The sequence below is a fragment of the Vicugna pacos genome, chromosome 7 (assembly GCF_048564905.1).
Source record: "Vicugna pacos chromosome 7, VicPac4, whole genome shotgun sequence".
NCBI classification, from domain to species: domain Eukaryota; kingdom Metazoa; phylum Chordata; class Mammalia; order Artiodactyla; family Camelidae; genus Vicugna; species Vicugna pacos.
The window spans coordinates 39,466,545-39,492,585 of NC_132993.1; the positions used below are offsets into that span (position 1 = coordinate 39,466,545).

Genomic DNA, 26,041 nt, shown 5'->3' on the forward strand with positions numbered 1-26,041 from the left:
ATACTGAAATCCATTTGAGCTGCCTTGAGACAGGCCAGAGGATAACAGAGAAAAAAATAGAATACTTACCACTCGTTTGGTGGTACTTTGAATTCTTGTCTTTTCCCTTAATCTACCTGTTTAGTTTTAGCATCCTTAAATAGGTGCTCCATGCATTCTACCCAGGTTTTGTAGCTGCATTCAGTGGGAAAGGTAGGGTAGAGTGTGTTTGCTCCATCTAACCTGAAACCAAATCTCATCCTTTTTGTTTTGTTATTGTTTGTGTTCTTTTATTCATGAATAAGTATTGATACTTTTCAAAGACTTTTCCTACATCTATGGATAGGATATGTTTTTTGTTTTCTTCTATGATTTCTTGGTATGCTATATTATAAGATTAGTAGATTCTCTAATATTATTCTTACACTTCTGTGATAAACATAATTTGTTTACACTGTATCATAAAAAATACCTTTTTGCTTTCACTTTACTAGCTGGTGTTGGCTCTGGTGTTTTTCACTATTTCACCTATGTTCATATTTATGTTAGTAACATCATGAAAATATTAAAATTTTCCATACTCTCTTTCAATGTGTTTCTCTTTTAAATAATTATCCCCATCTGCTGGCTTTAAGATTTACTTTGCTTCTATGAAGTGATAAGCTGGTCTTCCTGCTTTATAAAAATCGGACTCTAAGTGTAATGGAAGAGTGCTAAACTAGAAGATACCTGTACGGAGAGAACTGTTAGTGGTCATTTGACCCTTCTTCCAGGAGTTACATAAAAGCTTCTTCCGTCGTCAATTTGCAGGTAATTCAGTGGCCCCTCCTCTCTGGGGCTTTGCAAAGTGTGGAACCTGGGAGTCTGGAGTCTTCCTGCATGGTTTCTAACTAGCTGTGTGCAGGGTCAGTGTCAGTGACTCAAGCGGAAAATGGATGGACTCAGGTTCACGTAAGGTGGGAGTGACTGTTTTCAGTGATGTCTAAAATGTCATCTCATGAATGCTGTTGAGCCAGGAAGGAGCAGCTGAGTGATTTTGAGCAGGTCACGCTGCCTCCCTAAACCTCAGTGTCCAGGGGGAGTCTCTGTAGTTCTAGAGGTCTTTAAAACCGTAATGCCTTTTAGCCTAACTTGGGGATGCTTGGGCTCTGTTTCCTGGGAAGGAAGCCTTGGGGGGTCTTGAGGGGCTGTTAAAGAGGCGCCCAACAGGAGCAGGGCTGAATGGCAGCCTCAGAAAGGATGAAGAGTTTTCGTTGGCATCTTCCACAAAATAGCAAATTAGGTGCTTGGATTTCCTCCTGGTGTTCTTTTTCCCTTGGCTCCTGTCACCCTGATTGGAGCCCAGACAGAACTGAGTTGCTACTTGGGGGCCATCACTATGGTATTCAGGGACTCCCAGGAGGCCTGTGCAGAACCTGAGTCCTCCCTTCAAGATGAATGCCAACTGCCTTGAGAGCCACTGGGGAGGGCCTGAAAGCTTCCACTTAGCAACAGTTTCCCTCCTAGGACCTGACAGGTCTGTAGAGGAGCATACTTCTTGCCTATCCTGGAGAGGCTTCTGAGCTGTAGCTCTTTCAGGTCCCCCTTCCCTCCAGCTGCCTTTGTCTTTGAGCTTGGACTTCAGAAAGTTGTCTGGTAAGGGACACTCCCTAAGACCCTTCACTCACTGCCTCCATCTACAATTGAAAAAGTGATTCTGATGCCAAAGGAAGTTGAGACTCTGGCCTAGATAATCTAGCTCTGATCATCTATGGTTGTGCTTAGAACAGCTTTATGTCAGGGCTGGACCTGCCTTTAGTTGCACAAGATGCAAGTCCCATCTGTGCACATCCTGCTGTATGAGCCTGGCCAGCTCACTTCCCCTTTCTGGGCCTTGTATTCTTTCGATGCAGAGGGAAACTTTTAAGGTTGATGGTTGATTGCCAACATATTTTCCAACTGGGATGGTCTAGAGGTCTGTGACTCAATCTGCCAGTTGAACTGCGAAGAACTGATATGTAAATGCTTGAAGTTATCCTAAGGAGGTAAAGAGGTCTGGGGGAAAGAGCAAGAGCTTTGGAGTCAGACATACATGGGGTCAAATCTCCACCTACCAGCAGGGTGGTGGTTATCTAGCTGGAACTATTGCTGACCCGCATGTGACTTTGTGCAAATGAGAAAAAGATGCCACTTCTGCTGGATATCACTGATGTTAATTTCTGCTGGAAAATTTTCATGACAAATACAGAAATCTACAGTGTCTATGATGTGACTTGTGTTCCCTAGAGTTGTGCAGCGCACAGCCTGGTCCGCTGTACACAGCAGCTGTCCGTGTCCTTGGGCAAGTTACTCAGCCTCTTTGGACTTCTGCTTACCTGGATAAAGATGCCTATCTTACAGGGTAGTGGTGAGGATAGAATTATGCGTAAAAAGCCGAGGGCTCACACAGAGCAGTTGCTCTGAAAGTAGAAATTTCCCTTTTCTTTTTCTAGGAATAGTCTTCCTGGGATGTGGTCTTCAGGGCCCAAAGCACCTCTCCCTCCCAAAAGAGCAGCAGGTGATGGCCTAGTGTTTCCAAGATGGGTTTGGAGTTTGGAATCACATTCTGTCAGCTTGCCTCAGCTTGTGATGCTGTTTTGGGAGCTCATTCCAAGGTGCCTTGGAATGCTGCCTGAGTGTGCCCTGCAGGAGGGCAGGGGATCCCCCAGTGGCAGGGCGATTACCTGGGGCATAGAGTGGCGTCACCGTTGCCAGGCAGTGGGGAGGCTCAGGAGAGTCAAGGCCAGAAAGGAAGAGCGGCACAGACTGTGGGAAGTTCTTGCCTGGCCTGCGGTTACCCTGGAGAGCCCTCTACATGGGCTGTTCATGCCTAGTCCTGGCCCACCCTGCAGGCAGAGTGGAAACACTCACCCACTGAGTCAAGGGAGCGGAGAAGGAGGCTGCTGTGGCCCCTGGTTGAAGGTCATGGAGCACTCCTAACACAGAGATGTTGGAAAGAACGCCGGCTCTGGTGTTAATTCCTCCTACATTTAAATTTCAGGACTGCTACATTTACTGCCCACTCCCCCCACCCTCATTCATGTGAATCAATGAATGTGATGGTGTTTGGAAGTAATTAGGTCATGAGAGTGTAGCTCCCATGTTAGAATTAGTGTCCTTATAAGAAGAGGAAGCGAGCTAGCTCTCCTTCCTCTCTCGCCATTGTACAAAAAGAAGGCAGGTGCCCTTGGACAAATTTCCTTACTTTCCTGAGCTTCAGTTGCTTCATTTATAAGATGGAAATAGTTATTCCCACCTCCAAATGGTTCAGACCCTTTAGTATAATACTCAAGGACTGTTAGGACCCAGCCCCAACCTCCCTTTTCAGGATCATTCCCGGTACCTTGCACTCTGGCCATGGGAGATCCTCTCCCATTTCCCAAACGCACAATCTCTGTGCACTCTCCATGCCTTTCCTCATGTTTTTCCCTCTGCAGGAGTATAGTGTTTGCCTCTTGTGGGTCTGGTGAAATCTTCCTTGTTCCTCAAAACCCTGCTCTCTGAAAGTTCTCTAGTCCTTTCCTGTATCAGTTATCTATTGCTGAGTAGCAAATTACCCTGCAGCTTAGTAGCTGAAAGCAACAATGACAATATTACCTGACACAGTTTTTGTGGGTCAGGATTCTAGAATCAAATTAGCTACATGGGTTTTGGCTCAGAGTCTCTCATGAGGTCACATCAAGATGTAGCTAAGGCTGTGTTCATCTGAAGCCTTGACTGGGGCTGAGGGCCTACTTCAGTGTGGCACTCACGTGACTGGCAAGTTGATGTTGGTCTTTGGTGGGAGGCCTCAGCTATTCTCCATGTGGACCCCTCCACAGGACTGCTGAATGTCCTCACAGCCTGGCTGCTGGTTCCTCCTAGAGCAAGGGATCCAAGAGAGGGCAAGGTGTGAGTAGCAATATTTCTCTGACTGGGACTTGGAAGTCATACACCGTCAGTATTTTCTCAGTCACGTGGGTCAGTCCTGACCCAGTGTGGGAAGGGGACACACAAGGGTGTGAGCATTAGGAGGTGAGGCTCACTGGGAGGTGTCTTAAAGGCTGATATCATGTTTCCCCAACAGAATTAAGTGTTCTGGTGTTCTGCAACATTCATCTGTTTACAGTGTCTTTCTGTGCTCCTGCCACATGCCAGTTGTGGGTTAGATGCTGGCAATATGGACGTGAACAAGACAGACAAGGTCCTTGCCTCATGGGGCTCACAATCTGTCAGGGGAGACCTACATTAATCCTGCAATCATGATTCCATTACAGTTTTCATCGATGCTGTGAGAGACAGGAAGGAAAGGGAGTGGGTACAGCGAGAACATATGATGAGGGACCTCGTGTAGTCTGGGTGGGGCGTGGAGGGTGGGCTTCCTAAGGATGTTCCCTCCTCTGCACTCCCAGTGCACTTTGTACTGAGGACCACCCTGGTGCTTCTTCAGCTGGGCTCTCAGTATTTGGACCATTTTCCTCCTCCCCAAGTCCTCACTGAACAGGGAGCTCCTCGAGAGCAGAGATCTCACCTTGCTGCACTCACTGTTGCCCGTGCCTGGCCCCGAGCTGACCACACACAGGCGCTCAGCAGATGGGAGCTGAGTGACTCCCATCTGTTGTCAGCAAAGACCCCCTGTCCTCAGAAGGTGTGTTTGGGGAGAGGTAGAAGGTAAATACGGAGGCGGTAGGATTCAGTTAAGGATGAAATGGAGTAAATTGGTCTCCCTCCCATGCAAGTATGACCTCTTCATGGCCTCTGCCCATGCGTGGCTGTTTTCTGTAAGAGCATTAAAAGAGCCCCCTAGCAGAATTCTGATTGGATGCTGTGATTCGGAGGAGCTCTAACTAGCATCTGTCGGGATGTGTTGGGTTTCCTTGGCTTTGGTTTATCCATGAGTGGAAGCTGGCTACTTGGGCAGCAGTGAGCATGCCAATCATTATCACAGTAGCTCCTGTTTATTGCATGCTTATTATGTGCTGGGCCCTGCAACGTGCATTCTCCCTACTCCATCATGTTCAACCTCAGGGCCTTTACACTTGCTGCCCCCTTAGCCTGCTGTGCTTTTCTCCAGACAGCCCCGCTTCATGTGGGTGTCTGCCCAGATCTCCTCGTCAGAGCTTCATCTGACCGTCTTATCTGAAATTGCACTCCAGGCCACTTCATCTTACTTGGCCACATTTCTCTTCACTGTACTAATCATATCTGCTATTATGTTATTTGTAAATACAGACTCTGGTGTCTTGGTCTGCTGGGCTTCTATAACCAAAGTACCATAAACTGGGTGGCTTAAACAACAATCTTTTATTTCTCACAGTTCTGGAGGCTGGGAAGTCCAAGATCAAAACACCAGCAGATCTGGTTCTTGGTGAGGGCCCACTTCCTTGCTAGTAGACAGCTGCCTTCTCATGGTATCCTCACACAGGGGAGAGAGAGAGGGAGGGAGAGAGGGAGAGAGGGAGAGACGGAGAGCTCTAGCTCTCTTCCTCTTCTTATAAGGATACTAATCCCATCATGAGGGCTCTACCTAATTCCTGATTACCTCCCAAAGGCCTCACCTCCAAATACCATCACATCAGGTCTTCAACATATGGATTTTGGGGAGACACGAGCCCATAGCACCTAGAGATAAATAAAGGGGTCATAGTGTTTGTCTAGGGGAGTAAAACTCTAAAATTCTCTGTATCAGTCAAGATATAAAATTTCGCAGTCTGACCACAAGTCCTGTGGATGTCCCCATCACTGTGTAATTTACAGTGTTTTCTTCAAGATTGCTTATGTAGCCCTTTCTTGAAACTACACTGTGTGGAAGGCAGGGCAGGTTTCCTGTCATTTTAAAGCCATTTTCTAGGAGAAGCAGCTCAGGCCCAGAGAGGCTGAATGAGGGAGTCCGGGCCAGGCAGAGAGAGAGGCTGGGATTCAAACCAGGCCCTCGGAGTACTCTCCCTCTCCAGAGCTCTGTCACTGCCCTTTGTTACAAGTAATAAGCTACAGTGCACATCGAAGTCTGCAATCACGTGAAAGTGACTCTCAGAACACAGCTTTGCTAATACCCAGTGGCCCAAAGTGAGTAGAAAACACTGTCTCCATTAGCTGTGCGTGTCCTTGGCCTTTCACGTCAGGTTCATTTCTGCAGGGCTCTGTGCGGGTGCAAGCGAGGGAATGTTAGAGACTCCAAGGCACTGTATGCTTTCAAATCTCATTGTGAACTTAAATTTAATTTCCCGACAGCCCTGTTCTCTCCAACATAAAATACACACCCTCACAGTGACAACCTCCCCCTCTTTGAGGGCGCCCTGGACTTGGCTGTTGTAGCACTCATTACAATTCTTAGCAATTAGACTCTGAGCTCAAGCAGAAGAGCCTGTGAGAGAAAATGAAAACCGCTCCGATCCTCCAGGCAGTCAGGGATGTGAGCACGTGTGTGCCGAATGCTCGGAAGAAAAAGATGGGCTTGTGTAGAAACTACAAAGGGAAACAGAGAAAAACGCATCAGGTATGTCCCGTGAAGGTTTATAACGTGCCTTCCAGGAGCACAGAGGCCACCTTACCTCCTCTTAACATTATTTAGTTGGAATATGTCCTATTAGTGGGGATGCGGTAGAAATTGAGCAAATCCAGCCAGTTTGCTGGTAAGTGATAAGGAACAGCCATCTTTGAAAACGGATAATGAATCAGTTTGCCTTTAATGCTTCATTTCTTTCTGGTTCATCCACAGATTATGGTGTATTTTCAGTTTTTTTTTTTCCTGAAATAAAGTTGGCCACTGATGCCCAAGTTCCCTGGGAGTGTCCTGCCTCTCCAACTTGTCCTCCTCCACCTACTCCCAGAGACCAGAGCTGGGTCCTCCCCACCCCCTGTTTTTTCCAAGTCAGTTTTTCTAACAGAAGATCAAAGGTGCTGAACACACAATTTTCCCCTTGTTAATAGTAAAACAAAGGACTAGAGTGAGATTTTGACTTCCTGCGATCCCAGAGGCATTGGATTCCAGAATCCAAGGACACCATTCACGCACTTCTGCAGTAGAGGGTTATTGAATTTATGTGTCATGCACGTGCTAAGCAGTGAGGATACAGAGGGGCTTAAGAAAGTGTCCCTACTTTCATGGAAACACGTGTTATTGGAAAAATAGACCTGAAAGTAACGATATTAACACTATCGTCTAGCTTTTATTGAGCATCTCATCATGACTGGGTGCTAAGGTGGTGCTGAGTGTTCCATACATTTTATCTCCTGTCCTGATACTCCTGAGAGGTAAATATTGTGACTTAATTGTGCACACGAGGAAGGTGACTCAGGGAGGGTTGATAGCACAGCAGAGGAGCCAGGATTCAAGTCAGGTCCATCTGATTCGAAAGCCTCAGTCTTTCCACCTGCCATGATAGAACACTGGCGTCAGGAGAACAGAGCAGGATCCCAGAGGGACTGGTTCTTCAGAGGCGGCTGCATTTGAGTCCTGATGCACAAGTGGGTGTTTATTAGTTGGAAAAATTGGGGAAGGACATGAAAGTCAAGGGAAGGGTGTGAATAAAGATTTCGGTATGAAAGTGCCCAGAGTGGGACCAGTGGGTAGAGAGCTCAGGATGGCTGATGGGCAGGGATGTGGAGGGAGGGGTGGGGAGTCGAGGTCAAGGTGGGTGCTGTGGTGGGGCTTTGGCATCCAGGCATGAACTCTCTCCTGTAGAGCAGGCCTTAGGGAGACCACAGATAATATTTACAAAAATGGGACAAGATAGAGGATTGAAAACTCAAATGCCTTCAGGGGCCAGGCAGTAACACAAATGAGGTAGTAGGTTGGTTAATATTTGTCCAGGAGGACTTTGTGTAGGCACTGTTCTGAGTTCTGGGGGTACAGAGACTAAGACTACTAGAAGCTGCCTTCTGGGAGCTTCTATTGTCTTAAGTTGGGTCTTTGTGATGGAGAAGTGTGTTAATTCCAGATACTGATGGGTACCCGAGATGCGAGGGTGGTGGGCAGGGAAGGCCTCTGGAGACGCCCCAGTTGTGTTAAACCTGGAAGAAGAGGCTGTTGTATAGGGGATGAGATCTGTAGGAGGCCGGGGAGTGTAGTGGTTAACTACACTGGAACTAGACTGCCTAGTTATAAATCCAGCTCTGCCATTTACCGGCTGCATGGCTTGGGCAGATCACCTGACCTCTCAGTGCCTCAGTTACCCCATCTGTAAAGTGGGGTTAACAAGAGCACTACCTCTCAGGGTGGTTAAGAGGACTGCACAAGTGAGCACATGGAGGTGCTTGGACTGGCACCTGGATGGCACATGGAGGGGCCCGCAGGAGCTGCCGCTACTACTGAAATCCTTACCACCAGGAGCGTAGTAGCATCCCAACAGAAAAAGCAAGTGAAAAGGCGCTGACATGGGAATATGTTTGGCAGGTTTGAGAGAGGGAAAGATTGTGGGGTAGCTGGAGCTGTCAGCCAGCAGACAAGAAGAGGAGACGAGGTCAGACAGGGGAGGGGTTAGTAGGCAGTGATTTGCACACCAGGAGAAGCACTGAGGGTTTGAAGCAGGGAAGTGATGCATTCTGATGAGCTGGCCGCCGTGCAGAAGAGGGGCCAGAAAAGGAGACCCTGGGAGGACATTGGGGTCATCTAGGTGAGGAACTCTGGGTGCTCGGGAGAGGAGCTAGGAGTGGTCGGAGTTAGGGCCTATTTTAGCGGTAAGGCCTATAGGAGTTGATGGAAGGGCAATGGGAATGAGGGAAAGAATGGAAATCAGGGTAATTTTCCATTTTTGTTCTGATCTATTTCACTGGAGAAAGGAAGGTAGGGAAAGTGGTGCCATTTACGGGGATGGGAGAGCGTGGGGGGAGAGCTGGTCTCTGGAGAACCAGTTGTGCTTTGCAGCATTCAGTTTATGAGTCCGAGCGCAGGCCCGGGTCTCAGGTAGGCGCTGGAATGAAGCAGGCGGGGTGAGCAGCAGCGATTCATGCACTGTGATGAGCTGTTCGCAGGGCAACTCGGAGCTTTAAACACTCTGTTTCCCAAGCTAAATATACTTGTCTCCAATTTATAACTGCCGAATTGTTCCCAACTTCCATCCATCTTAGAGGGTCAATTCCCAGACTAAGAGCAAGGCTTTAAGACTCATCAGTGGAAGGCTTTTAGGTTCCACAGAGGAGGAGCATCACTGGGCGCATGGCCGTGTCCATCCCAGGGCCTCTGTGACTTCATGGCCAGGCCCGCCTTCCTCCTCTCATTCGCCAGCCCTTCAGTTAGCAGCCATGTGTGCCAGGCCCTGTTCTAGGCTGCAAGGAAATCATAGGAAATGGGGCTCTGCTGTGAGGAGCTCAGTCTAGTGGGCATCCGAGTTCCTTGCCCAAAGGATGTCCTGTGCTGGTTTTATTGATTTGATGCATTTGATCTGTTCAGCCTGCTGGCAGCTGATAACAATGTGATGATTTATGGTGCTGGACGTAACAGTGCTGGCAGTGCACGCCTGAGCCATATTTAGGATGTGTGTCTGTACTCTGGCTCTCATGAACTCAACTTACTGCGAGGCGTTTAGTGAAAAATGGAGCAGCTGTATTAGTGCCGGCTGTGTGGCTGACTCGTGCCCCAGATCTGAGGATCTTGTTTGTTTTGGGCTTTGCACCCTGCTGGCGGCTTGGCCAGCGGAGGGGGTGATCTTCTAGTTCAGCCGTCCTGCTGAGTGCTCCTGGTGGAGGGTGAATGAGTTTCCTTTGCCCTCGCTTGGACCCTCCTTCCCACATGCACACCTTCTCGGTATCTGTCCTCAAGTAGGTTTCAAAGTCCTGCCGGTAACTGTTCTTTCTCACAGAATGGCTGAAAGAAACCGAGGGAGGTGGACATTGAATTCAATAGTGTGCATTTTCAAAACCACCCAGTGAGCTCTTAGAAAGTGTGCTTGGTTCTTCCTTTTTGAAATGGTTATGTCCTTTAACACCTTGCTACTCAGAGGCTGGCTGCTGGACCAGCACCGACAGTACCACCCAGGAGCTTATTTGAGGTGCGGAACCCCAGGTCCCACCCCAGACCGACTGACACAGAATCTGCAGTTTAACAAGATTCCCTAAGTGATTTTCATGCACCAGGAAGTCTGAGATGCCGTGGTTCTGACTGCAGCCTTCTGGAAAATGCTCAGTCCCTTTGGATGGTTCCCGAATGTATAGTGCGGCAGAAGGTTCCCAGGTGCCCTGTGTGTCTCCTGAGAATCATGCAAAAAGAGAGACCTGGTTCAGAAGGCAGAGTTTGGATTAGCCTGGAGATCATTGTGGAAGTGAATGCTGTTACGCAGTGGGTTGCTGAGGCTTATTTAAAATAGAAACATGTCTCTCTTCTTTCGGCAATGATTGAAGTGATTTTACTTTTGTGGGTAAAGACCTTGGGATAGCTATATCAAATGAGGAGGGAAGGGGGCTTGTCCGTTTGGAGAAGAGAGGGCTCAAAGGGCTGAGACCATAATAGTTGTCATCAAATGTTGGAAGGGCCCTTAGGAGGAATGAGAATCAGGCCTGTTCTGTGAGGGCAGAAGGAAGATCTTCAGGAAGATTCCACCATCACAAAGAAGAGCTTCCTAAGGTTGCAGAAGAGGTTAGAGATGAAGGGGCCTATCTCCGGGGCGGGGGTGAGCCTCCCTCCGTAGGGGAAGCCTGGCATGAGCTGGACATGCCTTTGTTTGAGGCGTTGTAGGGGGTCCATGCAGGACGTATGGAGTTGGACCAGATGACTCTTACTGTGCCTTCCAGCCCTGGGAACTGTTGAGGAAAGAGAAGGGGGTCACAGAACAGGGTTCAATTCCAGCTTTCCCATTTACTAGCCCTAATTTGGGCAAGTTACTTAATTTTTCTAAGCCTCAACTTTTTTATCTGAAAACAGGGAGAATATTCACACATGGGATGGTGTGAAAATTAAATAAAATTACGGGTATAAAAAAAATTATAGATGTAAAGTTCTTGCCAGTGCCTGGCATGAAACAGGGGCTTAATACATTATAGTATTTCTCCACCCCCTTCTATGTACTTATTTCCTTTGCTTTGTTTGGTTTGGACTTAATTAGTTAACAGTTTGTGCAGCTGGCTTGATATTAGAGTTTAATCTCATTCACTTCGGATTCTTATTAGCCACTTGTGGTTGGTTTTGGCCTGGTTTGCTCAACTAGGGTGTTTTAATGAGGCCAGAATAGTAGGGGAGTAGAGAGGCCCTTTATGGGCACTGCTTTGGTCACAAAGCACACACCCAAGGTCTGTGACAGTCACCAGGGCATCAGCCAGGAGGGCTGGACAGAACTGCACAGGCTGTCATCATCGGGAAGCACTCTGGTCCAGATCGGGTGGCAGTGCTTTGGAGTGACTGCTGATTCTGGACTGATGTACTAGCACCTGAATTTAGAGCATGTTTAGACACATATGCTCTTGGATAAATTCGCATGTCCATCTGCAGATGCAACATGTTTGTAGATGGGAATAGGAAAGAAGGCAGAGTTGCAGCAAGAGGCATCTTCTAATGTATCAAGAAAGCAATGTGTGCCTTTCTCTGCTTTTTACTGCCCTCTCCCTCAATTAAAAGCTCTTCTTTTTTTTTTTTTTTTTGCCTGAGAAAGGGAGAGGTTTAGGGTATAGTTGGTCTGTGTCAGTCTGCTCCCAGGTTCGAGAATGCGCCACACTCTTCCCTCTCCCTGGGAGATTCCATCATCCTCTCCGTCTTCCTGACTCCCACCTGCGCCAGGTCTCCTAGAAGCCTCCTGCTAGTCCTCACTCCAGGCCACTGCAGTCTCTCCCTTCTGTGAACAAGGACCCTCCATTTGACATTCAACAAAGTTTAGATCATGTCATATATTAATATTACATTTCCTCAATTCGGCCTCAGGCTTCCTGAGGTCAGGACCCCGTCGGGTGGTTTCCACCAAAATACCAGGTACTGTGTTAAATTCGTAATGCAACAACTCCAGTAGTCTGTGTCAGGAAGCTCAGTGCCAGGCCTCTGGTCTCAGCTAGACCCCTGCCCACCCAGGGACCAGTTCTATCCAACCTTGAATCCAGTGCAGTGACTGGGGAGAGGGGGCACAGGGGATGCTCAGTAGAGGTTAATAGATTGTTTGATCTGAGCAATGGAAAGCCACGGAAAGTCAGTCTGAGACCTGGCAACTTGGAAAGAGAGATCAGGGAACGGGAGCCAGGAAGTGATTGAAAAATATACATTTCACTTTTTATTAATATCCCACTTTGTTCCATTAAGGATTGGTGTACAGAACAAAGTAGGAATAAAACATAATTTGTGGAATGTGGTTGGATATGGATAAATAAACAAATGTATAAAATTAGGACCAGGGAAGAAAGAGATAGGCCACCTGAGCCTTTTCATATGACCCCAATTCCTCCAAATTAATAAAGAAGAAATAAAGGAAATCTGTTTTCCAAGCTGTCTTCTCAGGTTGGCAAAGGCTTATTTGATTTTCTCTCTGTGTTTCGTCGCACCCTGGGCTGAGTGAGCTGGTGAGCCATTTTGGCCTCTGGCCCTGTGCAAGGATTTGCCCATCACTCTAGGAGGGAAGGGCCTGGGAAGTGCCCCGTCACTGCTCTCCCAAATTATCAGCCCTGATGAGTCACCACTACAAATTGGTTTTATTTTCTTTTGTGCTAGAGCCTGATTCAGAGTTGATTTGACAGCCAAATTGGCCTGAAAGGTATAATGAGGCAATGCCAAGCATTTCTGAATAAAGAAGTGGAGAAGGAACAGGCTGGAGAGGGTGGGGGAGGTGATAGCTTCTCTGTCACTGGGGCGCACAGTCCCGCGGGATTGTGGAGCTCTGTTCTGTGCACAGAGCAGGAGAGCAGAGTGCCTTCCTCTGTGGCGCTTCCGCCCTGAGGCTGCGTGGAGGGGAGGCAAGGAGTTCTCCTGCCAGGTTTAGGTTTCTTGGCAGAAAGGCTCATCAAGTAGTACTGATACTCGGATGTTAACAGTGTGATGGGTAGCTCAGGGGTCAGGAGCACTGGCTTTGGAACAAAGTGGTACTGGATTCAGCTTCCAGACCTGCCATTCACTAGCTGTTCCATCCCAGGGAATGAAGTTCTCAGACTCAGTTTCCATATCTGGAAACTAGGGAAGTAATAGCAAAGACCTCAGAGAGTTGCTGCAAAGATAAAATTAGGGAATGAATGAGCAGTGCTTAGTTGGTCCTAAGTTATAATATAGCAGCTCTCATTTTAAGCAACTTCAGTTATATGTTTTATAGAGGTGTTTAATTAATTCACTTATCTTTGTAAATTGTCCATTTTTTGACCCTATTATTTTATGGTCTATCCAGCCTGGCAGAGATTTTCCCACATGCCCGTCCTACCTTCCCGCTCCAGTCTCCCTGATCCCACCCAGGACGGGCTTTGGTAACGTGCCACAGGCACATCTTGCTAAGCTCAGACTCAGCAGCAGAAGCCTTTGCAACACAGAGCTCTGCTTGGCCATTGCCAGTCTGAGTTGTATACGTTTATGCTTAAAACATATCTTGGGATTGTCAAGCATCAATTTTTATCAAACCCAGTAGGGGCAAAAAGGAAACCAAACCCATGGCTTTTCCCCTGACAAACCACTCTGAGGGAGTTCAAGAGATGGGATGCGTTCCCTTCTCTGAGAATGCTGGACTTGCAGCCGGAAGAAGTGGATGACATTTCTAGCTCTGATGCTTGGCCTTGGTCTGATCTTGGACAAGCCACTTGATCTCTTGGAATGTCAGTTTCTTTACCTGCTAAAGAGAGTAGGTCTTGCTTCCTAGGGGCTGGTTTTATGAGTTGTACTGCTTTTCCTGCTAGGATGAATTTGATTCTTGCTTCTATTCCCTTGTTTATGTTTTTTTGGGGGGGTGGGGGAAGGTAATTAAGGTTATTCATTTATTTTTTTAATGGAGGTACTGGGATTGAACCCAGGACCTCGTACATGCTGAGCATGTGCTCTACCACTGAGCTATACTCGCCCCCCATTCCCTGTTTCCAACTCTGGAAGGTTTAATAGGGTTAGGGAGACAGCTGAGAGCTGGGGTTCTTGCATGAACAATAGCAGTGAAACTCCTCCTTTTGTAACTAGTATCTCCCTCTTATGGATCCCATTATTGTGAGACCTGGCCCCTGAGCCCATCTCACAAAAGGATCCATCTCTACTGACAGTTTCCTGGTCTTGTGTCACGTATGAAATCCTAGGCAGGTTGACCTCCCCCATTCTCTGTAGGCGGGTATGTGGCTCTCACTGAGGCTAGAGGAGTGTGGTAGAGGGTCAGGTGTTAACGTGGCTTTTCTCTAGGGATAGCCCCCTCTGGAGCACAGCTCTTATCTGCCTACTTTCCTGGAAGGCAGAGAGGCTAAATAAAAAAGATCTGGGCTTTGAAGCTGGGCACATCTTGGTTTGGAGTTCTGCCACACAACTGTGTGGTTCTGGAAAAGTTACCTGACCTTTCTGAACTCCAGTGCCCTGTTTATCAAATGGGAATGACAGTCTTAGTGTGAAGGCAGGTGCCATGACTGGTTGTTCATGGCTTTATCTGCAGTTTGGTCAGTGCCTGATAAGTATTCCTGAAGGACAGAATGGATACTTATAAAACATTTAAATACTTGGTGGGTGTTAATGTCCTCGTACTTTCTTCCCGTTTTCCTTCCAAATCTTGGCCCCCATCGCACTCTGCATGGTAGATTGGTGGGAGGTTGGTCACTGACTCGTAAATGCCTGTGCCAGGCATTTACGCACTAGGCGTATAGTAGTTTTTTTTCACTGGCAGAGAATCTATGCTTGTGTGGGAATTACACTGTAGTGGAATGGGAAAGGCAGTCAACTCAGTGAATGGAGTATAGAGCACATGAGAAGGTGATACATGCTTCCAGGAGGGATCGTGCAGGGAAGGGGGATGAGGCAGAGGAAGAGTGGGGCGTTGGGAACTGTGATCTTCATAAGGTGGTCATGGAATGCCTTATTTGGAAGGTGACAGCTAAGCAAAGAGAGTTACTGATCTTGGACCAGGTCTCTTTCTCCGTATCATTCTGTCCTGTTTTCCTTGCTTGGGTCTTTGCAAGTGGAAGGCAAGGTGACATAAGGCCGAGCATCTGTGAGCAATTCCAAGCTTCACCTTCTACAGCAACTAGGAAGGTGCCTGGAACCTCATTCCAACACCCTCTTCTCTGGAAGTCCCTTGTTGCCTGGCTTTCCGGCCGCCAGGCTTCCCCAAGGACCTCACCTGGGGAGGGGCCCTGGCAAGCCCCAAAGCTTGTGGCAGAGCAGCAGCAGCCAGGGCGTTGGGCAGACTTCCTTGCAGGAAGCAAGGCTCTTCTGTGGAACTGCTTTCTCATTGTGTGTCTGCCCTGGCACCCAGCACCCCAGCTGCGTTTATGCTTATCCAGGTGCCAGGGCTTTCAAAACAAGGGTGGCAGTGTTTTTGGTGCCAGTTTTGGTTACAAAGCAGTGTGCACCTGCCCAGGCCACTGCCACAACTGTCCTTCCCATCCTTTTCTAATAACCTGGATTGTTGGTGGCCCAGCTGGGGTCAGGATGCTCATTGCTCTGAGTTAACTTCCTTTCTCACTATCTGGTGGACCCATCTCACCTGCCTCTCCCCACTGGTCTCCTTGGTGAATCCTTACTTTAAGATTTGTTTCTGGCCAATTTTGAGGGGTAGAGGAAGACATAAAGCAAACATACCAGAGTCACACTTCACTTAATATGCTGCTTCTCAAACATTAGTGTATCTAAGTAGCTTTCGAGGCAGTTCTCTAGAATCTTGTCCTCACTTGCAGGGTTTCCAATCCTGTGCTTCTGGGATGGACCAGGAATCTGCATCATAAGATGATGATCACCATCGTCATTATCTTAAAGTCAGTTCCCTAGCTGAACATACTTGGATGGAGCCAGACTGAGAGGCATAGCTTCCCTCCCTAACTTGCTTGGATGGTCAAAGCTGAGTGAAGTCTATTGTCGCAGCCCTGCCAGAGTCTAGCCCAGTGCTGAGCTTCCAGGCGGCACTCACTACACACATGCTGAAGGTTAGAGGAAATGTGAGGTTAATCTTTTTATAAAGAACCCTTCACACTGTGAAGAGTTGCCCACTGATTTATCCCTATAGTACGTTTGCAGTCTTAACCGATGACTTTTTCTTAAGGCAGAGGCATGTCTCTGTTCAGGATTTCAATGACAAAACAATAGCATCCTGAAAAGAGGAAGTGAATAGGGGTAATTATTTTTTGAAGGAATCTGAGCCACACCTTCCTCCCTGAATGTTGCTTTGATAAAGATGTCTGAAGTCACACCATTTATTAGTGCTTCTCAGCCTGAGCTGCTCTTTGGAATTGCTTGGGAGCTTAAACAGTCTCGCTGCTTGCGTCCTACCCCTGAGGCCCTGTTTAATTGGTCTAGGTGTCAGGATTTTTAAAAAAAATTCTCTAGTGATTCTTATGTGTGCTGAGGGCTGCAAACTCCTGACCTAGAATGTGTAGGACGCCCTGGAGTGGGGAGTGGGTGATTCATTTCTTGAGTCTTACAGAAAGACTCCCCTCTTGGACTAAAGATGAAAGGTCCCCTGGATTCTGTGATCCAAGACTTCTCTGAAATTTGCGTCTAAAATATATTCTATGTAAATAAATATACATACATATATAGTGCCCCCAATTATGTATAATAATAGTTATTTCCCCCTGATTTTAAATATGGCACATGCTTATCAAACTGTTGGGTTTATGTAGAAAAGTATAAGAAAGGCCAATAGTCTCCCTAAATGCCAGTGCGTGGGAAAAATGACTGTTTACACATCTGGTGCACACCCTTCCACTCCTTTCTCTGTGGCTAAATACACACGTAGCCTAGGCACACAATTCAACATCAATGGAATTAATGATACATGCTGGTCTGTGTCTTATGCCCAACATAACTTTCCTTAAGTGGTTAACATTCCTCAAATAGACATAATCATTTTCATGAGATCTTGGGACGTTCAAGCTCCAATTGCACCTGATAAATGAAACATCTACTTTATTGTAAAAGCTTGCTGGATCTTTATTTTTCATTTGGTGGAGGTACTGGGAGTTGAACCCAGGACCTCGTACATTAGGGATGTACTCTACCACTGAGTTATACCCTCCCCCTGAAGCTTGCTGGATATTTTTAAAAATAAAAGGCAAACAGTGTAGGAAGGCCCCCCCGGCTGGTCGAGAGCCCTCGTGTGTTTGAGCCGCGAGCACTTGCTGGTGGGCAGTCGAACATCCCTGAGCAGTTTGTGGGCTGGGACAGAGGGGCTTGGTCCGCTTGGTTACAGTCACTCTTTGTAGTGCTGATCTCTGTTGAGTCTTAGCTTTACTCTTTAAGGCCTTTAAGGGGTCCTGTTTTCACTGCCTTCTGGCCATGCTGAGAGTGTAGAAAGCCCAGCACCAGACAGCAAAGAGCTGCTGCCCAAACATGCAGGAGCTGGAACCACCCATAGGGGGCGTCTCAGTGGCGATCCGTTTCTGGCCTGTGGGACTGGACATTTATTCAGTTATTGAGAGAAGCTGACAGTCTGTGTTTATATTTGAGACCTCTTGATTTTTAAATGCAGACAACTAATTGTGTAAAATTTAAAGACATTGTAGGGGCCAAGCAAAACACACCTGGGGGTTTTTATAGTCTTCTGGAAGCCATTCTGAGGGCTGTGTCTACCAGGCCATCTGGGGCAGTTGATACCAATTTCAGTCTACTTCATTCAGTTCTAAAAATATTGACCGAATGCATTCTGTGTACCAGTCACTGTCTGAAAGATTGGAAACACAAAGATGAAAAGTTATGATCCTTGTCTTGGGTGGGGTGGTTTATAGTTTAGAGTAGCTGTTCTCAAAATATGGTCCCCAGACGAGCACTGTCGGTTATCATCTGGGAATTTGCTGGAAATGCAAATTCTTGGTCCCCATCCCAGACCCACTGAATCTGAATCTGCATTGTAACCAACCCCTGCAATCTATTTTAAGAAATCTTCTTGGTAGTTCTGGTGCCCGCTGAAGTTTGAGACCCACTGGTCCGGGAGGGGAGTGAGGCGTCTGGGCTGAGATTTATAGGACGCAGAAGGTGTGCTGGGAGTCAGGGAAGCTTTTCAGAAATTAATGGCTCTACCTGAATCTTAAAGGCTGGTCAGGTGAAGCAGTGGGGAGGGGTGTCTTTGGAGAGGGGACAAAGGAGGAGGACAGAGAGTGTGTAGGGCATGTAAGGGATTTGTCAGTTTAGAGCCTGTGGCTGGGCACTGAAAGAAGCTCTGGGAAGTACAGTGAGCTGAGAAGAAAATGGGGCCAGGTTTTCGGTACTAGGCCAAGTTAGCTGGATTGTATCTTGCATGGGAGGCCTTGTGGCATCTGGTCTGTGTCTAGGAAGATAATGCTGGCAGCGGGGTTCAAATTCCTTCTGGGTAAAGACGGCTCTCCTGGCATGCCACTGGCCTAGATCATGATGTCTGCCTCTCCTGCCGTGACTGGGATCTGGGTCAGCAATTCCCATCCTTGGACAGGGTGGCGGGGAGGGGAGGAAACGCCCGTGGGTGAGGAAGTGGCCTTGGCCGCCTGTGAGATTGTGACAGCATCGTGACTGCTCCTCTTTCTTCCCTCAGGGAAGACGTGCGCTCTCCAAGCTGAACATTTTAGTGGCTGCTGGTTTTCTCAGCAATGGCAACAGTCTTTGTAATCCTACTTTAAAAGCAGCCCATTAGTTTCTGCAGCAAATATTTTGGAACAAATCTTTGCTCTGTTTCTTTCTTTAGAGATCTGTAGTGCCAAAGAGGAAACAATTTGAATTCAAGCCCAGGGAAACTCACGTCTATAGCTAACTAGGTCCTGCTCCTTTCTCCCTCCTTCACTTTCTTTTTCTCTGTATCTCTCTCTTTTTGAAATGCTGGAGCGTGAGAGATATTTAGAGCAGGATGCAATATCACCTCCCCCTGCTGGTCATTATGTATAATGTCTGTCTGTCGGATGTACAGAGTGCAGACAGTGGGGCAATGCAAATGATGGAAATGCAAAGTCGACTGACACTGAATCTGCTAATCTTTAAACATTGTCCACGTGGAGTAAATTTTTAAATGCTTACCTTTGTGAATGTGAGAGAGTGAAAGGAATTTTTGACACCTTCCATTCTTTGCAGAATGATGTAATACATTTGTGAAGTAGTTACATCTTTTGTCCTCTACTGCAGCTTCTCAAACGTTAATGATTGCTTTAGCAATCTCATTTATTCTGCTTATGGATTGGATGTTCTTTCCTAAACTAAAATGAACAGGTTTTTTCCGGTTGGTAGCTTTGGGTGTTCATTCAAGTCGATCACAAATATCTACTCCTGTTTTCTATGAATAACCTTTAAAAAGATTAAAAGTGCACTGAAAGTGATATTTAGTGAGTGAAGCTTTAGCTTAAACTTAGTAATTGATCTCTTTTTTACCCAAGAAGGCGGTGTTCATAAATATAGGGGATATTAATTATGACCCTATCAGGATGGTAAATTATATGGAGAGTTTTCAGACGAGAGTAAATGACCCTACTGAAAAGCGTTAGGGGTAAGTTTTTCTAGGGCAGCTCTCTGAACAATTTCCTCTATCCTCCTGTTTGTTAGCATCTAAATTTAAATATCCACCTTAACAAAAACCATCCTTACTATCTTCTTAAATCCCTGCCTAGCTTTGCCGCATGAATCAAGAAAATCAGACTGATGTCAGGTGGTTGGGGTGCATTTGTGTGTTGGAGGACATCCCGATGAGAGGAAGCTGGAAGCAGAAGGCTGTGCATGGGCTGGGAAGCCAGGCATGCGTGCCTGCCACTAAGTGGATGCGAGCCAGCTAACTCCTCTAAGCACAGTACGCTAGATATTGTTTAGGTTGTCTCCAGCTTAATTCACTGTTCTAGTCAAAATGATTAAGACATCTGACCTCATTTGGGCACTGAGAGCAGCACTGGAGCTATAAAAAGAGGGAGTAAAGTTGCTTTTATCCTCTAACAAAGACTCTCAAACACAGCTTAATATTAAATCATCCAGAGGATTAGCTGTAGGTTGGGCATATTCTGTGGACACACATGCCTTGTTCTTAACTGCATCTTCTGTTTTTTTTTTTTTTTTTTTTGCCCAGTTGCAAATGAAGCCGGAGATAAGACTGCTAGACCACTTGCCCGCTTCTCCCGTGAGTAAATCTTGTTTCACTCCTTTCCTGGGCTCCTTCAGAGGCCTTTCATGTGCGTGGTTCACCCCTATCATTCTGCCCGGAGTCAGTAAAACACTGCCAGTAAAACAGTAATATAAGAAATGTTTTCAATGGGTTAATACTCCACTGAGCCCCATCATCAGTGAGCTACTCATTGTTCTTGCCTTTTCAATCCTTAGAACTGTGATTTATCAAATGTGCTCTAGGGCTTTGCTATTCAAAGTGTGGTCCTTGGAGCAGCAGCAGAATCTATGTTGCCTGGGGGCTTTTCAGAGATGCAGGGCCCCAGGCTCACGCCTGACCTACTGAATCAGAATCAACGTTTCAACAAATCTCCAGATTCCTGTGCACATTTGAGTTTGAGAAGCCCTGCACTGGAGACTCCCCTCAGAGAATCCTGCATTGGGGTGGGCTTTTTCTGAAGAGTGAGTGTGGAAGCATCTGTGAAATGCTTCTAGTTGTCAAGGTCCACATATGCGTGAAAGCATCGTCACCTCCCAGTGTGGACTCACAGCCCAACTCCACTGGCTTTACCTTGGTTAGGCGATGTTTTGAAGCCCAGATGTAATCTAAGACTGGTTCTCCTTTGGCACTTAGCTATTTGTAAGGGCCTGGGAGCCCCCCATCAATTTCACGCGACGCCTCTGTCTTCAGGTCTTGATCCTGGAGAAGAAGGAGAGCAAGAGTCAAAAGCCTCTTGATGTGTTCTGCGCCAGAGTGATCTGCAAATTATTCAGCAAGTTAATGTACTTCCTGGAATGAAAACCCAGATCCCAGCGAAGGGAGTGGAAATACCAAGGGAGATTGAGGAGGGTTGGGTGGAAGGACTCCCCAGATGGGCTGAGCATCCAGCAGAGAAATGGCAGAGCTGTAAATTAGAATAGATAGATATTTCTTTCCAGCACCATCACTACTCGCTGGCTTTCACTTAAAGTAATTTCACTTATATTTTCTGGGCCTCCCTCAGTTTTCCCATCTGAAAAATAGGGTAGGAAATTCATACCCTTCCTCTCTCCTCTATAAAAAAGTTACCATCTTTTGAAGTGATGGCATGAGAGGACTTACACAAATTCCGAGTCACTGCATTGTTCACGCAGGATGACCAAGCCTTGAGTGTGGATTCTGCCACAGTAAGTCTTAACATGTAGAGTCGAAAGTATAATTTCTGTATTTACAGGGCTTCTTCCAAACTCTGCCTTCTAGCTGTTTTTGGGAGGCTTTGGGATTGATTCTTGGAAACGGTTTTTATAGAACTGTAATCATATGTGATAATGAAAGAGCATTAAGTGCTCACATTTTAGAAATTGTGTAATAAAACACTCTCTTCTCACAGGCTCCATTTTTCACTGCCCTCCTACCTGGAATCATTATTTCCAAAATAAGTATTTCATCCCACAGTTCAGTGAGGATGATGAATATGCTTTTAGTCCCTTTATTTCTTCATCTCCTGAGCGGTAGTCAGACAAATGGATAAGCTGGAGTGGCGACCCGACCACGCTGTGCACGCTGCCCTGCCTGCACCCCCCCCCCCCGCCACGGGAGTTCCTGCCACTCTGACGCTCATCACGAGGTTGAGGAAGGGGATGCGACCCTTTAACAGTGAAGCTAGAATGACACGTGGAGCGGTTAGGCCTTTCCCACAGAGAAGAGACTACCTTCTCTTGTAAATGGCTTCTGCAGCTTCTGGGATGGAGAGATGATGTGTCACTTGAAAGCTTATTAGTAGGAGCTAAGTGAGGAGATGAGGGAAAATAATATCTATATAGAAAAAAAGTAATTAGGGGCCAACCAATTAAGTTGGGCTAATTCAGTTTGGGAAGATTGGAAGGACTTGGATGATAGACTTCCCTTTGGAGACTGGAAGATGAAGTACTGCAGCATTCTCTAATTTTTGCATCTGACAAGACATACGAAAGCCCTGCCAGTGTGCATGGTCTGGCGTGGAATTAGGAGGAATTCAGAGCAGGAGGCAAGAACCCAGGTTGGTAGTGCTGTGAAAATGGACCCTCGGAGCTGGGGGTCCGCAGAAAAAAGCTCAGGGGTGGGGAGGAAGTGATTGGCCCAGTGGCCCCCCCAAGCAGTTCCCAGGTTTTCGTTCCCTTTGGGGCTCTCACTTTCTGATTCCTGATGCCCCTGGAACGTATTACTCATTTCTCTGTAGATTTTGCCCATGCTTGAATCCGTATACCATATTGCAGTGGAGATGAGCTCTGATGGTTATAGTAAGAAATCCTAAAAGAAAACCAGAGGGAAATAGAGTGTAGGAATTATGAAAACATCTGGCCTTTCTAAGGGCTGGCTTCCAGTCCTACCTTGGCCAGTGGGCTTACCAGCCTTTGAGGGCTCATTTAATCCACTTCTGAAGAAGGTGCTTCCACAGTACAACCCCGTGCTCGGCTTTCTTCTCTACATAGCTGACACCATCAGCCAGAACACTCTGCTTTCCTCAGAGACATTGATTCTAAAACCTATGGGTCAAGCTCAGTTCCTATGGCACTGAGACTGGAGACACTTGCTGTGCCATCAAACAACAGTGCTGTGATGGTGGGTGCTGTGGATTGAATCCTGTGAGACTCTGAAGCCTCTCAGGCCCCTTTGCCACCCCTGTCCTCATCATTTTTGTCTTAGCAATGGCTTTTGATCAACCTGAACTTAATCAGAGCACCTGTCTAACAATCATGGGCACGCTGAGTAACAAGGAAGTCATCCTCCTAGGAGTGGGGTGGGGAAGGAGCAGAAGGGAGGGAGAGGAGTGGGAGTCAAAGGAAGTGGAGAACATTATTTTTCCCTCACAAACCTACAGAAGAATGACAGTGTCCAGGAGAGTGAGATGTTGAGAGTGACCCTGACTCTAAGGTACTGTGTGAGCCCGAAGCATGCTGGCTTTGGATCAACAGGTGGTTTAGAATGGCTCCCACCATGAGGTGAGCTGTTCTGGGACTGGAGCACCTGTGTCTGGGGACCACCCCTCTCTGAAATGGGTGAGATGAGTGGGCAGAGCATCTCCTGTGGGTACTGCTTGCAAAACTCTCTGACAGGGAGTGCTCACATCAGCTACGTGGCATTTCTGTTTTCACAAATGAGAACAATGAGGCTGGGAGAAAACACTGAGGATTTCTCACTGCTGGAATTCTGGGTCTCCCAACTCCAAATCCTGGCTGTGGCCAGTGCACATTTCTTCCTCCTTGGCTAAGGGGTCAGTTTGCTGATTCTGGGGCTTGGGGACTTGGGGGGTGTCTTCCAGTTCAACTGTGTAGATGCTCAAGCTTTACCATGGGATAGGCTTCAGAGATCCCCGTGGCTGTGACCTCCACTACAGCTGATTGCGTCTGCGGATAGGGGAAGACTTTTCCTCAAACATCCCCTTACTAGCTTACTTGTATCTGAAATTACCTGAAAGAAGGGGAAAACTTGAAATTCAAATCCCCTTTGGAGTGGGGACACAGGGATTCATTCTTACTATGGTGAAAATGGTTGATAACAGAACTTTTAATTTTTTTCCCTCAGACACCTGAAAGTGTATGCTCAGTGTATAAACAGAGGGGACAAAGGGGTTACTTCATTTAATTCTTCACTTAGTTACTCATTCAGATCGTTACTGAACATTCACTGTGGGCCTGGCTCTGTGCGATATGCTGATGATACAAATTCTGATTAAAGCAAGATCCCTGCCATCAAGGAATTTAAGGCTCGATGTGAGAAGACAAAAAAGTTAGTCAATAAAGGAGTCAGGAAGTGGGGTCGGAGGGAACACAGAAGAGCCAGTAAGCAGGTTAGATCAGGTTTCCTAGGAAGAGGATGTTTGCATTGGGTGTTGAAAGGTGAGGAAGATGTGAGGAGCACGTCCCAGGCAGAGAGAACACAGGGCACAGAGGGGCCTCCCACGTTAGGGAAACCAGCTGGAGAGGCAGTCATGGGTGAGGGCAAGAGGGGTCTTTGTGCTAGCCCATGAGTGGACCCTGATTCTGGGGGAGCCTTTGAATGGTGTCACCCTCCTCCTGAGGTGGCTTCTGGGGATCAGGGCTGTGCCGTGAAGAACTGGACCTCCCCAGCCCAGCTCCAGACCCCAACCAGGTGAGGAGCTCCTAGAGTGGGGGTCTTGACAGTGGGACTGCTGGGATGATGTCAGCTAGCCATGGGGCCGGGTCCCCTGCTGGTCCAGACATCTGGGATACTGCATGGGAGGCTACCCTCTGGTGCCAGCCCCAGAGAGCCCTCCTCCTTGGAGATGTCTGTTTACACGTGTGCCGGTCTCCCCATTAAACAGTAGGTCTCTGGAGGCCAAGGGACCCCTGGCTGAGCGTGTACTGAGTGTTCCTGGTGCAGAACAAGTGCTCGTTCAATGAAGACTGGGTAAACGACGCCCTGCCTGCAGCTGTTCCCCACTCTTGTTCCTCTTTCTAACTTTGTAAGCACGGGCAGACTCTCCTACTCTTACTCCTGGATCCCTCCTGAATATGTCCTCAAGGGCCTCCGACATTCTAGTGTGAGGGTCCTCAGAGGCCACAGGGAATGCGGGCGCGGGTGTCAGGCCAGGGCTGGGGTTCTGAGCCCAGGAATTCTGAATTCTGTGTGGACTCGGGCAGGAAGCTTACTCGCTGTAAGCCATACTTCCCACAGCCCTGTGACGTCCTTCTAGAGCTGTGGATGACCACGTGCAGGGATGAGTGCTGAGATGCTTAAAACATGTGACTTGGTCACCGACCAATCAGAACAGATGTTGGCCACGGGCGATGTGTAGAACCAGGCCAAAGGAGGCCCTAATGGGCCAGTCAGGATGGGCTGGTGTAGCCGAAGTAGATGTTGGCCCTGATCACCTGGAATAAATAATATAAAACATACTGTCTGCACATTGTAAGTGCTCAGTACATGCGGGTAATTGTCATTACGTATATTATTGCCCTGTGTCATCTTCCTACCTACCTCCACGCCTCCCTCCCTCCCTCCCTTCCTCCAACCCTCCCTTCCTTTCACATGTATTTATTGAAGACTTCTCTCTCCTAGGCCCTGGGGACACACAGATGAGTAAGTTTGTCTTCAAAAAGCTTGCAGTCTAAGCAGGGAGATGGAGAAATAAGCAGCTCCAATGCAGCGTGCGGAGGGAAGTGCTGGAGATGGTGCAGGAGCTGTGGGAGCCAGACTGAGGAGACCTCATCCTGCCTGGGGTGGGGGTGGACTGCAGGGGGTCCTATTGGAGGAGCCAGGCATTATCTCAGGCTTGTGGGGCTGCATGGGGGTTAACAGGTAGAGAAGGTAACTTGTAATCCTAAAAAAAAAAAAAAAGAAAAAAAAATTCCCCCAAACCAAAAACCAAAAACAATAACAAAAAACACCGCTTTTCAGGGAATAAGAATAAATAAACCTATGTGTAGTGTTCAGACGTGGCCACAGTGTGGCAGGACAAGCCCAGAGTTTGGTGTGGGTCTCTACTCTAGGAGAGTTAAAGAGGCTGCATGCAGTGCAGTGGACAGAGCACTTTTGTGAAGGGAGTCCGTGGCAGTGGAAGAGACTGTGTGGAAGGAGAGGCTGGCCCCTGAGCTAGTGTATCTGGGCAGCTCCATTCTGGAGTTTTGATGGCTTCCCTGAGGGGAGAATAATTTCTCCCCTGAGATGAGCAATTGTTGAAAAGAAAATAGTGGTATCAAAAGCAGTACAAAAATGGAACCCAGTTAGCAATGCCTGCAAATTTGCCCTCTTTTGTTTTGGGAGGTAAAAATCCAGATAGTGTTGAATGTAGATTATCGTATAGAAGGGCTGGAGTAGTTTTGGTGGATAGATGATAAAGCAAAGGGAGGTCACATAGCATTTCTGTACTGGGTTTGTATGATTGGGTGAATGGTCCCCTTTCCTGGGCAGAGATGGGCAGAGGCAGGCAAGGATGTGCAGCAAGGGTGGGCACTGGGGCTAGGATA

At 47.4% G+C, this 26,041-nt stretch overlaps 1 protein-coding gene across 9 annotated transcripts in view; it reads left to right on the forward strand.

The window, feature by feature from the left end:
• The window catches only part of PDE1C (phosphodiesterase 1C), a 482,123-nt gene that overhangs the window by 96,330 nt on the left and 359,752 nt on the right, over nucleotides 1-26,041 (forward strand). For all 9 annotated transcript variants that reach the window (XR_012074369.1, XM_072964716.1, XM_072964717.1 and 6 more), the window contains one exon: nucleotides 20,058-20,108. Coding sequence is in view for 5 of the 9 variants with exons in the window: in XM_072964708.1 (XP_072820809.1) it covers nucleotides 20,058-20,108 (51 nt within the window). In the remaining 4 variants the exon portion in view is untranslated. The remainder of the gene's footprint in view (nucleotides 1-20,057; nucleotides 20,109-26,041) is intronic.